The sequence below is a fragment of the Cucurbita moschata genome, unplaced genomic scaffold, assembly GCF_002738365.1.
Source record: "Cucurbita moschata cultivar Rifu unplaced genomic scaffold, Cmos_1.0 Cmo_Scf00056, whole genome shotgun sequence".
Classification (NCBI taxonomy): Eukaryota; Viridiplantae; Streptophyta; class Magnoliopsida; order Cucurbitales; family Cucurbitaceae; genus Cucurbita; species Cucurbita moschata.
This window is the reverse complement of record NW_019268572.1, coordinates 1,232,587-1,248,756: the sequence shown is the minus strand read 5'-3', so window position 1 is coordinate 1,248,756 and position 16,170 is coordinate 1,232,587. Positions and strand designations below refer to the sequence as shown.

The 16,170-nt window shown below is 36.3% G+C and overlaps 2 protein-coding genes across 4 annotated transcripts; one reads left to right on the top strand and one right to left on the bottom strand.

The window, feature by feature from the left end:
* The first annotated feature begins 9,237 nt into the window (after positions 1-9,237).
* Positions 9,238-13,458, top strand: LOC111436580 (probable uridine nucleosidase 2). The gene is made up of 9 exons (XM_023074328.1): positions 9,238-9,531; positions 9,687-9,802; positions 9,927-9,986; positions 10,594-10,779; positions 10,857-10,961; positions 12,555-12,651; positions 12,904-13,011; positions 13,114-13,249; positions 13,337-13,458. The coding sequence occupies exons 1-9, from the start codon at positions 9,483-9,485 to the stop codon at positions 13,443-13,445; spliced, it is 966 nt and encodes a 321-aa protein (XP_022930096.1). The 5' UTR covers positions 9,238-9,482; the 3' UTR covers positions 13,446-13,458.
* Positions 13,459-13,679: 221 nt separating this feature from the next.
* Positions 13,680-15,913, bottom strand: LOC111436579 (mRNA decay activator protein ZFP36L2-like). Of its 3 annotated transcripts, none has more exons than XM_023074326.1 (4): positions 15,687-15,913; positions 14,489-15,146; positions 14,254-14,313; positions 13,680-14,158 (listed from the first exon to the last, which is right to left on the bottom strand). In XM_023074326.1, the coding sequence occupies exons 2-4, from the start codon at positions 15,128-15,130 to the stop codon at positions 13,829-13,831; spliced, it is 1,032 nt and encodes a 343-aa protein (XP_022930094.1). In that variant the 5' UTR covers positions 15,131-15,146; positions 15,687-15,913; the 3' UTR covers positions 13,680-13,828. The 3 variants fall into 3 exon arrangements, with proteins under 3 accessions (XP_022930094.1, XP_022930093.1, XP_022930095.1); XM_023074325.1 differs by having other exon boundaries at positions 14,489-15,155; positions 15,687-15,911; XM_023074327.1 differs by having other exon boundaries at positions 13,680-14,100; positions 14,489-15,155; positions 15,687-15,911.
* Positions 15,914-16,170: the final 257 nt, after the last annotated feature.

Below are 16,170 nucleotides of genomic sequence, written 5' to 3'. Positions count from 1 at the left end.
TTATTTTTTTTTTTTTTTTTTTTTTTTTTTTTTTTTTTTTTTTTTTTTTTTTTTTTTAGATTTAGAGGGTACCGGAAGTAAATCATACCCACTCACTTTTTTAATGGGCATTTGATTAGCGGTTAGTTTCTTTTGCACATCAAATATAAATACCCACAAATTACTCTGTAAAAGACAGATTTTGATCAATGAAATTTAGCTATCAAATTGAGACTTATACCCTCGTAATTTGAACATCATTTTTATTATTTATAAATTTCATGCAATTCTTGTGTAGATTGCATCTGAGCCATTCAATCAAGTTTCATGTCATTCTTGTGATAGATTGCATCTGGACCATTCAATCAAAGCCTTGATCAAGTTCGATTGTGGGGTGACTCAATTTATAATAAAATTACAAATTTTGCTTCTAAATCTTTGATGGAAGAGGTAATCTAATTCTATCCTTATCTTTAGTTGATTTGAATTTTGTATGAGAAGGTGCTAATTTCTTTTATTCAAGGATTCCTACTCGAACAAAAGTTTATATCGTTTGGCTGAGGATTAGGGTTGTTATTGATGGTGTTAATATAACACATGCGGAAGCAATTTGGATCTTAGGCACTTTTAGAACATCAATTATCGTAAATAACTAGCATGTTCATAAGTATTAAAACTTAAGGAGTTTAAATACTAACATTTTGTAGTTCAAACTCCTTTTGCCTCACGAACCGGTTTCAACCACCACTAGTGTCTTCTCCACTATCCTCCGGCCTTAGAATGGGATTGTGGAATCCGGTGAGTGACTAAACTTGGGAGGGATTTTGTATATGTGAAGAGAGTGTTTGTGAGAGGTTTTTCTCAAGGTTTTTCACCAAGATAAAGAAGACCTCCCATGTATCATGATCACTCTATTCAAAGAGTCATGTTTGCATGTTCATGCAAATTTGAGATCACCAAATTTTGACACTTAAAATTCTACTCAAATGTTTGGGATTATGTGGCAAGCATGCATGTTTGAGTTAACCAAAATTTGACACTCAAAATTCCACTCAAACTTGTGGGGTTTATTTGGCAAACATGCAAGTTTGGTTAAACCAAATTTTCACACCTCAAAATTCCACTGACTTAGATTTTTCCATTAGATGAAGTCAACATTTTGACTTTCTTCATTTTAATTCAACAATTAATTTGAATAATGAATTTCAAATTAAAGTAACATTAAATGATTAATTAAACTATTTAATTAATATTTAATATTGATTCAAATGCCAATCCCAATCAATTCCGACACATAATTGATTAAGAAATCTTATTTAAATATCTCACATTCTCTCTTTTTGTTTAATTCATAAATAAAACAAAATTGCAGTTAAATATATCGTATATATGTAACGCATATTCCCTAATTTGAATTCGAACACTTCGAACTCACTCGTCACACTGTTCTATGGTTTAGTCCGATATAAGCTAGCAGAGGGACCTAATGGATCTATAGATCATGGGCTCCAACGATCCAATATTAACCGGTTAAACTCATTAACCTAGTTAACCAACATTCGTTAACTACTAGGACACTTCACTATAGCCTAGTAGTTGCACTCCCTTCACTATAGATATATTTCTGTTCATCTGATATAACCATGATTAGTAAGTCGATCCTTCACAGGTTGTTCGTAACTAGAGCTGGGTCAAGTTACCGTTTTACCCCTGAAGTTACTTCTTGTTCCTTATGTCTCACTGATCCTCTAATGAACAATTGGTTTGTGGTCCAGCCAGTAAACCGAATCCCTCTCAGACCAATGAGACGGGGGGGCCCCTTGTTCAAGACCTAGAGTCAGTGCTTAAGGGAACTACCTTTCTTCTATCCCTAAAAGCGGGTAGGAGCGAATTCCGTCTTGCACCCCACGTCCCCAACCATTCACCCAGTCTTACCCCTAAAATGGGAGGCCTATTGAGTCGGCGAACTAGAGCCACTCTCACCCATGCAAATCTAAGGATAATTCTGAATAAACAAGAGTTCATGGTTAGCTCAGGATTAAAACCGAGTTACCTAGGTTATCGAATGAAAAGAAAATCAGTCTCAACAGTAAACGACATTATAAAGTGAGAGTGGTTTTCTTCATGGTCTGATCTTATGCAATACTTATTGCATAGGACGCCCCCACTCACATGTCTCCACATGTACAATTTAGTGATCACATTGTTTATATCATATACAAAAGTGGGCCGCATCCATAGTGTCCCCCGAATAAGGTACTCAGCCTTATCCTTATACTATAGATCATTTTGACTATATACTTGAACTTGATCCACTCTTATGTCTCTACATATAGTTCAAGTAATCATACTATAGCCAGAGTGTTCTTAGTTTATTGGATTTAAATTAATGATCATAAAGTTTACTTTATTCAATAACAATTTTTACTGAATAAACAATAATAATAACTTTATTGAAAATAGAATATGTTTTTTTGTTTACAAACTATGAGTTTTAGGACATAAAACCCAACAGTTATATCACATATTGAATCGGCTAAAAGAGCCATTTTCACCCATACAAATCAAAGGACAAGCCATCACATGCAGAGTTCATAACTCACTCAAGATTAATATCATATGATCATGTGAAATATTAATCTTCTCAATTAATAAATGTACAAAGAGAGATTAAATATTTATTGGTTTAGTCTTATACAAACTCATTGTATAGGAAACCCCCACTCACATGTCTCTACATGAACGATTTGGATCAAATCATTTATAACGATTACAAAGTAGGTCGTATCAATAGTGTTACCAGGATAAGACAGCCAACCTTAACCTTATACTATAGACCTTTTAGGTTATTACTTGAACACTATCCTCTTGTATGTCAACCATATGCGGTCAAGATTACATTAATAATCTTGGATTTCACACCATGGATAATATTAAATTGTACATAAAATATTAAAAATAAAATAATTAATTACGAGGCTTTAGGACGTAAATGCCAATAGACCTTGCCTCTACTCGGGGCCAAGGTCTCTCAATGCAATATCGCATCTCAATTCTCTTCTTGGATCCAATTTGACATGACTTTCATGTCATGATGTCATCCCAAGTCTCGGGATATTATTGATCATCATAGCTTACCCCGTCTTCACAAACCTCGTATGGGGCTAATAGTTTGAATTTCTCATCCTTTACGCTTCGTTTAGCCTTATCACCCAGTAGGGATATTTTTGTGATAGTTTTATAGGAACTGGATGATTGAAACGACCCGCTTTTCGAGAGACTTGAGGCAAAGACCGTTACTCATTGACCTCCAAACTCAAGCGTGATAGGACTCTCTATAGACAACTGCCCACGTGTGCCCATAACCGCTACATCAAGCTCCACCTGAAAGAAAGTTGAAGTATCGGGGATGAGTATATAAAATATACCCATTACGCAGCTTGCTGATAGTTCATATTTCATTATTAAATCTTTGATCTTCTTCATACATTCGGTATCTTATTTTCTTTTTGGGGATTCATTCCCTTGTATAGGCTTCTTCCTAGGCTACACCCTAGGTTTGCTCATTCTACTTTCTCTTGGTTCTTGGTCCTATCTAGACCTCCAGCCTTCGAAATATTCTTAAGTTCTCTAGGTCTCCTTGTTAGTCATTGTTGCTAGTCTCTCATCATCGTCATCATATCTCAAAGACCTCGAGGTGCGACCTCAGTATAGATCTCATAGGGTTCATGCATGTTAAGGCTCGACCAACTCTAAGGTGCAACTGTGGACCCCTACCACTCGTGATAGGATCACCAAAAGGAAGCTAACTGGCAAACTTCCTAATAGTCCCCACAGACACAAATCATAAAACATCATGTGCTAGTTCTATGGTTATCCGGCCTGTCTACTAATTGCTCTGGCGACATGCTTACATCTCATATACCAACGGTCAGGAGTACTCATTCTCTCTGACTTAGCACACAGCGCGTTGGTCAGGAACTCTGCGAGAATTAGTAGACTACAATACTCATATAAATAAGTCATGACTCAACAATCTATAAGCATATCTTAGAGTCATAACCTTTCCATTAACATGCTTAGCATACTCACATCTGATGCATGCTTTCATACGTTTATAATGTTCTACGCATAGAACATTTTAGTAATCATGTATTACATGCTTACATCACAGGCAAACAGTCACAATATACAATTAGACAATCAATATCAACGGTCACATGATAGACAATCAACATCACAGGCAAACAGTCACAATATACATTTTAGTAATCATGTATTACATGCGTAGAACATTTTAGTAATCATGTATTACATGCTTACATCACAGGCAAACAGTCACAATATACAATTAGACAATCAATATCATCACAACACGTATTAACCTACTAAGCTCTTAATCAGGTAAATAACATACTCACATGTTGTAAAACAAGTTAAGAACTAATTCAAAGATCGATATGCTACTTGGTTTCGAACTCCTTTTCCCTTGGATGTACGTTTAATAGGGCATTTCAACACAATTCCTTCCAATTAGACCTATATTTCACAATTTTTAAAATAAGTATAGACCAATCATGATAGGACAAGTCAAAAGGAGTCGAACAGGACAAACCGGAAGTCAAGGTGATTTCCTTGTCGGGGCACAAGCTTGAGATTAGAGGAACGCTTGTGAAAACTATCAGCGTTAGAAGCTCAAGGGATAAGTAGGCGTTTATTCGAAGGTAAGAAAACCCATATCACTGAACCATGAGTATTTTCAAAAGATTCACCAATTTTAACTCTATTTCCCTATTTTTCTATTTTATTTCATTTCTGTTCTTCATTTTTAATCTCACACCGCAACTCTCTAATTTTCCACCGCTACAACAATCTCTTTAATCCACCTGTCCCTTCCTCCTCATCTCCATCATCCTCTTTTCCCCTTTAATCCACCTGTCCCTTCCTCCTCATCTCCATCGTCCTCTTTTTCCCCTTTAATCCACCTGTCCCTTCCTCCTTTCTCCAGTGCATTACAGCAGCTTCTTTCTTTCTTTTTTAACTAATTCATTTATTTACTTATTTCATAATTACCATAATAATAATAATTATCATTATTATTATTAATATCAACACAAAAACATACCTACCTAAACACATATTATTTTATTTTTGGGTCATTATATATATTTTTCGCCTTGGCTTTGTGCTTTCGTCGAACCTTAGGCGAGGTTTGTCTTCGCCACTCGAACATCTCTTGTGCAGAATCCAAGCTTGTTCGACCACACACGCCGCCTGCGCGTGCATGTTCAATCGTTTGCGATACAATCGACTTGCCTCTACACTAGGCCAAGTCATTTGGCTCGACCTTGCTTCTGCTCAGGGTCAAGGTCTCTTAATGCACTATCGCGTCTCATCTTGTCATCTCGATCTCCATCGACATGGCCCATATGTCTTGACACCATCTCGAGTCTTGAAGTGTCATCGGCCATCACAACTCACTCGGTCATGCCATCGAGAACGAGCCTGCGTGTCACTCATCTCATCGGGACTTCCAGAAAATCCATCCATTCAAGTTCTATCGAGGCATTGGCCCTCCCGTGCCCATGCCATGTCATTTACAGATACCGTGCCGGATAGCGAATGTATATAGCAACATCCAACACGCCGGCTAAGGCGCAATACCAACACACCTGTGTCGTCTGATACTATCCTTAAAAAACTCATTTTAAAAGAAGTTTGGACCTAAAAAGAGTAGGGCAAAAAGTAAATTTTGAACACAAAATAGTAATTAGTGAAAAGAAATGTTAACATTTCAAAATTTTCTTTCAACTATTTTCAACTATTTCCTTTTATTGTTATCAAACTAGCATGGAACTCCAATCACATCAGAGCTAATTAACTAAAATTTTTAATTAATTAATTTTTATTCATTAATTATAGGTCACTCCATCCTAGATTTATAGTCGAATTCCTATACATTTTTGGACAAGTTGTGTCTATGAGTATGATATGAACCAAGAGACATCAATCATACAATATACTTCAATGAAGATGTGAAGAAAAGGTTGTCAAAATTATCAAAAGATGTTTCAATTCATGCTACATTGAAGAAGAATAAAGTTTGATTGTTGTAAATTTTGGGTGGGTTATAATTTAGAGTAATTTAGAGTTATTGTATTTTAAGACTTTTTATTTAATTTCGGTTACATTTGCATAATGGCTAATTATGGCCATAAAGTGTGAATGTTACAACTTTTGTAATTTTCATTTTGAGGCTATATAAAGCCATGTTTGTTGTATTTGTAAGAAAGACTTAGAAGATATATCAAAAGAAGCATTTGTGCTTTTCTTTAGCCAATGGCTAAGTTTCTTTGCAACTCTATGTAGTTTAGGTTGCATGTAGAATCATTCAAGCTCGACATGATCAATCTTGCTTGTGGAGTGATTCGAATCTCAAACAAGTGTTTGAGATATTTGATCAACAAGAATCATTGAAGCTAGACATGATCAATCTTGCTTCTGGAGTGATTCGAATCTCAAACAAAGTGTTCTTGGCTTGAGATATTCGATCGACAAGGTAATCCGAATCTTATTCCCCTTGTGGTTGATTCCTTATCTTATCATTTGGTATCAGAGCTTCAGGCTCAAGATCAGATATATGTTTCCTTTGCGTTTCTTTTCAATTTGATTTTTATTTATTTTCATCTTTTTAGTTTTTAATCGACCCAAAGTTCAAAATTCAATCTTTGCTCTATTTAAAATTTTGAGAGGTGAGAATGAGAGCTTCATTTGTGTAAATGAGTGCAAACAGAGTGGCCTAAAATTCCTTGAGTGTATACACGTGAGAGAGTGTTGTGAGGTCCGTCGTATTTCCATAACTTATTTTTTGCAGCAAAGTTACACAAATAGATTCGAGGACGAATCCTCTTGAAGAAGTGGAGAATGATATGAACCAAGAGACATCAATCATACAATATACTTCAATGAAGATGTGAAGAAAAGGTTGTCAAAATTATCAAAAGATGTTTCAATTCATGCTACATTGAAGAAGAATAAAGTTTTATTGTTGTAAATTTTGGGTGGGTTATAATTTAGAGTTATTGTATTTTAAGACTTTTTATTTAATTTCGGTTACATTTGCATAATGGCTAATTATGGCCATAAAGTGTGAATGTTACAACTTTTGGAATGCCTTTAATAGTTTCATTTTGAGGCTATATAAAGCCATGTTTGTTGTATTTGTAAGAAAGACTTAGAAGATATATCAAAAGAAGCATTTGTGCTTTTCTTTAGCCAATGGCTAAGTTTCTTTGCAACTCTATGTAGTTTAGGTTGCATGTAGAATCATTCAAGCTCGACATGATCAATCTTGCTTGTGGAGTGATTCGAATCTCAAACAAGTGTTTGAGATATTTGATCAACAAGAATCATTGAAGCTAGACATGATCGATCTTGCTTCTGGAGTGATTCGAATCTCAAACAAAGTCTTCTTGGCTTGAGATATTCGATCGACAAGGTAATCCGAATCTTATTCCCCTTATAGTTGATTCCTTATCTTATCAGAGTATAAAACTTATAGGCAAGTGACTTGCCTAATGAATTGTTTGTAATTACAGGTGGTTCACAAGTTAGTTTTACCCCTATAATTACATTTTTCATCTTGAGTACCACTGAATCTCTCATAAAAAATTTATTGAATTGGCTAAAAAAGTCATTTGCACTCGTGGAAATAAAAAAACAAGTCTCCACATACAAGAGTTGTCGAGTCTCATCATCTTTGAGTCCGTAGTTGTCTGCTATTGTGTTTTTTAGAGGGAGGACTTTTGGGCTAAGTTCTTTGTTAACTTCAGGATGAACCCACATAACGGTAGCAAGTGGAAGAAAAAGAAAATGACACAATATCTACCACTCAAACGTGTGAATAAATCTGAAAATATTATTACTCAACGAAACAATAGAAAGTTAGGAATGAAAATATAGAATTGAAATCGAAAGTTCAATCTTTAATGGTTTAAATAGAATACAAAATACCAACTAATAGTTACAAATAATAAAATATAAACTAACTAAATCTAAAAAAATAAAATAAAATATACGGCTCTAAAATATTAATACGAATATATATATATATATATATATATATATATATATATGAAGGATTTATCGATGAGTTTTGGGGGTTTTCTCGACGGCGGCGGTGGAGGAAGTGACAACATGGACGACGGAGAAGGAAGATTCTCGAGGGAAAAAAAAAGGAAAAAAGATAAATAAATAAATATATATATATATATATGCGCAAGGGTCACATGAATGGTCAGCGTTGACCAGTCAAAGGCCAATTTTTTGACCTTTCCTCTTTTTATGGTTTTTAACCCTCTCCGAGTCCGTTTTTCGAGCAATTTTCCCTAATTTTATTCTCTTTGACTTAATTTAGTTGAGGAGTTCGATGGAATTTGGGACTTTTTGGAAGAACCGGAGTGATGCCACTTTAGATTTAGCTATGCTCATAATATGTATGAAAGTAAGATATGAGAAGTTTGTCATCATCGAAACTTGAGCATGAAATGAGTTAGTTTGATGTATGTAACGTTAAATGTTAAGCTGCACGTTTATCGATGAATAAACTGTTGAGCTATGATGTGATCGAAATTGGAAGCATTTCTTTATTACATGTTATAGGAAAGTGATTATACAAGTTTGAGTATAGAACGAGCTGAGATGGCACAAGTCGAATGTCATTATATATGCTTACTAAAATGCGTACGCAAGAGTTAAAGAAATGAATGTACGACTAGGTATCCATGTTTAAATTGCTATGCCATGTCACTATATCATATGTGATTTATGCGGTTATATCGGGACAATAGGGGTTCGCCAACTAGCCCCTAATTGTGAATGTGACTCGATTGTCAGGGGTCCGAATAACCATAGAACTGACTTACGATATTTTATGATTTATGATTGTATCCCGTGGGGACTACCATGAAATTTTCCAGTTAGCTTTCTGTAGTGAGCTTATCACGAGCGACAAGGGTCAACGTTGTACCTTATGAGTTAGTTATGAATATCGTTCATGCATGTAATTTATGTGGTTATATGGGGACAATAGAGGTTCGCCAACTAGCCCCTCATCGTAAACTCGACTCGATTGTCAGGGGTCCGGATAACCATATAACTGACATATGATGTTTTATGATATATGATTTGTGCCCTATGGGGACTTTTAGGAAGTTTGCCAGTTAACTTNTATAGAATACTCACACTTATATTATCGGGTGGAATTCCACCCTTTCTACAATGGCGGGTGAACACAAAAAGGCCATCAGCTTTTCGCTTTCCTTTTCACTTTTCCACTGAATTTCGAGGAGATCATCCACATTCCTCAACTTGAATGGTTACAATATTTAATTAGGGAAGATCCTGACATCAAAATGTTAACCATCTCATCCTTCTCATCTTGATCCCTTCTTCTCTTTCTTCACACCCCGATCCACATTAGCCTTCTTCTCTTCTCAAAATCCATGGCCGATTCCCGCAAGAAGACTATCATCGACACTGACCCTGGCATCGGTAATGTTTTTCATTTCGTTTTTCTCATCGATTATGTTTAACACAGACCTAAATTGCTCCATCTCTATTCATTTCGATCCTAATTGAACCGATTTTTCAAGCCCATCTGGTTGGGGCAGAGTATTTTACTGATGAAGTTAGTTATATATCTGTAGATGATGCTATGGCCATTTTTCTGGCTTTACAATCCCCAGAGTTGGATGTGCTTGGACTAACCACTATTTTTGGGAATGTTTATACTACTCTTTCCACAAGAAATGCCTTGCATCTGGTGAGTCACTTATGAATAGATAAGAATCATACCTTTGCTTAATGTTGTTCATCTCTTGTTTTTCTTTCTCTTACTTTTTGGTTCCCCTTTGCTTGTCTCATCTTAATTTTTGTTGTTTCATCAGTTGGAGATTGCTGGTAGGACTGACATCCCAGTGGCTGAAGGATCGCATGTCACAATAACTGTAAACTCCATTATCTTACATCCACTGCTTCTCGTATCATGTGCTCTACTTGTTTAGTAGAGTTTTGAATTTGATTGTTTGAGTAGGACTTTCTTCTGTCAAGGTGCTTTGTCTAACATCTCTGATTCTCCACTCTTTTGGTTCAACACTAAAAGCTTCCAAGAAAACTCTGTGGCGTCCAAATAGTTAAGGTTGTGAGTGTTGTTTTCAAAATTTGTCTACTTTGATGTGAATGTGGAAATACCAAATTTATGGACATATTCATGCGGGTGAGGAATACTCGAAAATTTTAAACTTCAGAAATTTGATAGTTTCATTGACATTTTGAGATAAACGTTGGCTCTTCATACCCTTTGTATGTGAAAATTTTATGTATTTAATCTGTAAAAGCCTTTGGAATCCATATTTATAGTTAGAATATTACTGTATTATTTTCAACATGATATTTGCCTCATTACTTAGCTAATGCAACACCTAATTATGATTCTCTTTCTCTCATATATGCGAGATGTCTATACAAAAATGTAACTCATTGACGTCTGAATGTTTTCTCTTTTGTCCTTTTTGTTTGTAATGTTTGTTAACTTGATATGTTATTCGTATGAAGAAAGGTACAAAACTTCGTGTTGCTGATTTTGTCCATGGGGCCGATGGACTTGGCAACCAAAATTTTCCACCTCCAAATGGGATTCCGATAGACCAGTCGGCAGCTGCTTTTCTTGTTGAACAGGCAAATCTTTACCCTGGAGAAGTAACAGTTGTGGCTCTAGGACCGCTAACAAATATTGCACTGGTCTGATTCTAAATTCCTAGTAAAAATGTATTTTTCACATTACTTCACTACAATTTACCCACATAAGGTTGATATAGGCTTTGCAATTGGATCCCGGATTTTCAAAGAAAATTGGGAAGATTATTATTCTTGGTGGTGCATTTTTCGTGAATGGAAATGTAAATCCTGCAGCAGAAGCCAATGTAAGTTGCTTCACTCTTTTAATGCGACAACAACTCTTGTGAGTTCATTGCCTGCTTCCCCTGTCACCATTTTTAAGCTTGAAACTGCACTTCTCTATCTTGTGTATCCTACTTTTATGTATCAAAGAGGTTTTGTGGATTTGAATCTACCGCTTTAAAACAGAGGGCTTTATAATGCCAGGAAACAAAATTCATTTTTGCTTTCGTACATTTAAATCTAACAAAATATCTAAAATCCTTGGTAGAAAGCTAAATGTTTATCCATCCTCCATAAATGTTTACTTTTACACCTAAACTTTATTAGTGTTTTATATTTTGATTACAGAAACAATGAACTGTAGGGAAGGGAAAGAGGACATGAAAGTTAAAATGGAATATTTGGAGAAGAATAGATTTTGGGAACAGGTAGAGATGAAAATAGCAAAGAGAATAGACTAAAGTTTTTGAGATTTCACCAAATAGAGTTGTCTGTTTCTGAATCTCAAGAGAATTATTCCAAATTGTGGAGAATACTTGCTTGTTAAAGGAAAATCTTAGAGGTGAAGAGGGTGGATATGGCCGAAATTTTAGTTAAGGAACTTCAATAACTGAAAGTTAAGTATTGAAGCAGCTTAAAGGAACTTCAATACTTGTTAAAGGAACTTCAATAACTGAAAGAGGGTGGATATGGCCGAAATTTTAGGTGGAGAATACTTGTTAAAGGAAAATCTTTGTGAATTATTGAAGCAGCTTAAAGGAACTTCAATAACTGAAAGTGAGTTGATTTGGATATGGCCGAAATTTTAGTTAAGCTTGGTGCAAGGAAGTAGCAGGTACATGCAAAAGAGCTTTTTGTCTGCCTTTTGGAAATTTATGTCTCAAAAAGGTCAATATTATGGTCTGATTGGCCTATATAGAGGGATTCGATTTGGCTGAAAGGCTTCCAAAAAGACGACCTTAGTCTCTATTTTTAAGGACAAGAAAATGTGAACCATTTACCTTTTCATTGATTCTCAAGCAGGAAAATGTGGGAGTCTCTAATTCAAGGCCTCCAGGTTTCTTGGACTCTCAACTTCCTGAAAAAAAAAAAAAAGAAGACCAACATTATTATGTGCTTTGCGGTGGGGGATCGAATAAGAAAGCTGAAATCCTTTGGATCAACTTGGCCAATATTCATTGGGTGTTTTTGGGGGGGATCGAATAAGAAAGCTGAAATCCTTTGGATCAACTTGGCCAATATTCATTGGGTGTTTTTGGAAAAAAGATACCCCACTACTTTATAGGGTTTGTGGAAAAAGGAAACCAGAGAATCTTTGATGTAAATAGAGATTTGTGGTAAGAACTATTTGAAATGATTGGAAAAAGGAAACCAGAGAATCTTTGATGTAAATAGAGATTTGTGGTAAGAACTATTTGAAATGATTAAACATGACCCAGCTTCTTGGTGTGCCCTTTTTTGGTGTTAATCTGTGTATATATATATATTTTTTTCAATGCTGGTCTTTGAAATACTTACTGATTTGTTCCTAGTCCATTAGTATCATGATTAGCTTCATAGAAAGTTATATGAACAATGGACTTTGAGTTAATATATATTTGAGTTTGGAGAAATAGATATTTGGGGATCCTGAAGCTGCAGATATGGTATTCACAAGTGGAGCAGACGTGTTAGTTGTGGGGCTAAATGTCACACATCAAGTCGTCATGACAGGTAATCTTATTTCATGTTATATTCTGATGAGTTAAAAGTAAAAAAATTTTAATGCTCTTCTGCATATTTTGCGTCGATTTGAATATAGAAACATTTCAGCCTATATTTTGGTGATAAGCTTGTTTTGTTCTGTAAATAATGTCAATCAGCTTGTAGAGGACGTGAGTAAGGTTAGGTGTGTTTATAAGTCAATATAATCATGTTTATTTCCCCTTCAATTTGGGTATGCTGTGTTTCACAAAACAATTTAAGAGGCGGATCGTGACAAATTGGGAAGATCAGATGGGAAATTTGCCAAGTATCTCTGCAAAATTTTAGATATTTATTTCTCCTACCACAGGTATGCATATGAAACAAAAGGTGAGGCTACTGAATAAAGTAGGGTCCGTCCACAATAAGTCATCAGATTCAGCCGCACATTGTTTGACTTGTTTGCTGCTGCTGCTGCTAATATGCGTGCAGGGGTTTACCTCCATGATCCAGCAACTGTGGTAGCGGCTGTCGATCCCTCACTTTTCACGTACACAGAGGGCGTAGTTCGAGTCCAGACAACGGGCATCTCAAGAGGACTCACAATTTTGTACAACAATAAGAAAAGGTAAATGTATTTGGGTTACCTATTTCCCCAGCTTACCAGTATTTTGTACAACAATCAGGTAATTGTGGTTAATGTGGAACTAACCAGGTTTGGTGAAGTGAGTGAATGGTGTGATAAACCCACCGTGAAGGTGGCGGTCACAGTGGATGCCCCGGCCGTTTTGAAATTGGTGATGGACCGACTTATCGACTCGTAGAGTATATATAAAAGTTGCAATAAGGAATTCCTTCCATAATATGGAGGAATGGAATGTTTTATATCCCAGGTCTATATTTATAGTCCTTCTTCTCTGTGTTGTTTTTCTTCTGTTATGAATGATTTCGCTTGTGATAATGAGAATGGGTTTAGGATCATTTTGTTTGTCGAGAGTAATATCTCTTGGAAGGCCGTCAGAATTGAATTCTTGGCTTAATAGGTTATACACTGCAACTAAGTAGCAACACAACCTTTTCCTTAGAAGAAGAACACGTACACATCAAAGAATGCACATGCGCATAAGCTAAGTATGAGTGTTTCAAAACAAAATGGTGTATGTATTTTCGAGAAATGAGTTTAAGATGGAAAAAACTTTGGCCCTCCCTATTCTTCTTGTTGGGATGAGCAAAGTTGAACGAAAACTGGAAGCCTCTTTTTGGCTCTCTCAGTGGTGGAACCATAAAGAACCTCAAGGATGTATTGGTCTACATCTCCCCTTGTGGACTTTGTTTCGGGGACAATAGCTTCAATGCTATCATCTTCAGGTGACCAATCAGTGTTCAGGTTGTGTATTGAATTTATTGAATGACCTCTTCTGCTAAGTTCAGTTTTGAAGGTGGTATCGAATGAGTTCGATTGCGTTGTTGTAGCTATTCCTGTTAGTGAATGATTGTTGCGGGACTTGAGACCGTGCGTCAAGTATGGTTCACCAAACTGTAGTAGCAAAGAAATATGCTAAATCTAACATTTTTTTTTATTCCAACAAATTTTGCACTATATTTAATCATCACAGGTCGATCGTACCTTACCTTAGGTTTGGTTTTAAGAGGTAAATGAACAGGCCGAAGCTCCTCCTTTCCATGTGCAAACTGCAAATAGCACATACAAATTACAAAACCCAACTCCATTTATTACAGATCAATGTTTTTCCCAAAAATTTAACGCGCCTGATTGAGAAAATTGTTTGAAGAAAAGTATGCGTACTCCGCATATAAATTGAAGTTATACAGATCGTACCATTACAGTGGGGACAAGATAACTAACCTGGCATTTGTGGCCGAAGCGGCAGCTTCCAGAATCCTCCCAGGAGCGGCAAATGTCCGTTCTGTATTGATTTTTGCTTAACGATGAACCACCGCCGCCTCCGGACTCTAAGGCAGACTTCAATGTCTTCGCTCCTCCATGGACCGAACTGATCAAAATTTCATCCATTACTATCACTTCCTCATGGACCTTCAATGGAGTCCCATAAATTTGTGGAGACCTTACAGGTGTCGTTTCCAAATTCTCTATAGCCGAAAGTGGCGACAAAGACGATCCTCCTCTCCGAGAACCGAAGCTACTGCTTCCGGAAGTGCTGCTAGCGAAGTGGTTGATAATAGAGGAGCGGTAGTTGGCATTGATGACGTCCGCAACCGGAGTAGAAAATGTGTCGCCGACGGATGGTAATTTTCCTACCACAGGAGATCGAGAGCGGAAGTAACTTACGATCGGTGTTGAACGGTCATGCTTCTCGGCGTAACGATCAAGAATTGTTGGAATTTTGGAGTTTGTTTCTTGGTGATAGTGTCCGGTCCCGCCGATTACGAGGTGATTGTCCATCTGAATTTTGATCGGCCGAACCGTAGCGTTTAGGCCTTTGATAGTTGACGCTTTGGAGCTCCTCTTGCCCTGGCGATCTTCCATGAGTCAGGAAAAGAACCTGAAATTTCTGATGAAAATTGATAAACTAATCAAAGGCGATTTTATGCACAGAGAAAAGAAGATCTATCGGCATTTTGAAGTGTTCATTGGCGACGTAGAATTAATGTCCAGGCTCATGTCCCTAATATTTCGAAACAGAGATTTGTTCAATCCTGATGCAGTACTCTCCAAGGAATCGGTGAATTAAACTTACAGAAATAGCGGATGATAAGATTCAGAGGCTAAAACAGAGAACAGAGAAGATCTAACCAGTCATTTCTAGAGAAAATAATTCATTCAAAGTGATAGGATCAAACATGTTAGGGCTCCATTCAAAACGCAAATTAAGATGCACACATTGTGAACAAGTCGTCAATTGAAAGGAAAGTGCAGATCGGTGCAGAGTCCAAAATGGAAAACGTGAAGGCTCAACTTCAATTGGAACTCACACCGGCAGAATACAAAATATCGTGAAGATTGATTTGAAATTGTTGGAGATGGAACAGAACGCAGCCGGAAGAGTGTGGTTTGAGTGCAAGGAAATGAGTAGAAGACGTACCTGGAAAATGAAAATTCGGAGTTGGAATGATTCAGAGATTAGAATCCGCAGGTGAGAGGGTTGGATTGCGAGAGAGAAATTAGCGTCAACATTTGTTGTATGGCGTCGTGTAGGGCAAGAGGACGGAAAATGACGATGGATGCGGAGCTTAAGAGTGGAGTAGGAGCAACATTAGCAAGAAGCAGAATTCAAAACAACATTGCACTACAAATAAATTTTTAAAAATGTGTATATATACCCAACGCTACAAGGACTATGGACTTGCCACGTGGATGCATGTTTTTCTCTTCCCATTTTCTCTTTAATATATATATATATATATATTTATATATGAAATGGTTAATTATTTTAGAAATTACAACAATAAGCCACTCTGATAATATATTAATATTATTTTGTATTAATAAAAACTTTTATCCAATTTTTTTTTAAAATTATAGAAAAGCGGATGATAATATAATAGAATAACAACAATACCATAGTC

Excerpts from the sequence above, each read along its gene's own strand:
- LOC111436580 (XM_023074328.1), top strand. The coding sequence starts at position 9,483 with ATGGCCGATTCCCGCAAGAAGACTATCATCGACACTGACCCTGGCATC. Across the intron at positions 9,532-9,686 it reads CGACACTGACCCTGGCATCG|ATGATGCTATGGCCATTTTT; the intron begins GTAATGTTTTTC and ends ATATATCTGTAG. Across the intron at positions 13,250-13,336 it reads TTGTACAACAATAAGAAAAG|GTTTGGTGAAGTGAGTGAAT; the intron begins GTAAATGTATTT and ends GGAACTAACCAG.
- LOC111436579 (XM_023074326.1), bottom strand. The coding sequence starts at position 15,130 with ATGGAAGATCGCCAGGGCAAGAGGAGCTCCAAAGCGTCAACTATCAAA. Across the intron at positions 14,314-14,488 it reads GCTTCGGCCACAAATGCCAG|TTTGCACATGGAAAGGAGGA; the intron begins GTTAGTTATCTT and ends TGCTATTTGCAG. Across the intron at positions 14,159-14,253 it reads CTCTTAAAACCAAACCTAAG|TTTGGTGAACCATACTTGAC; the intron begins GTAAGGTACGAT and ends TTGCTACTACAG.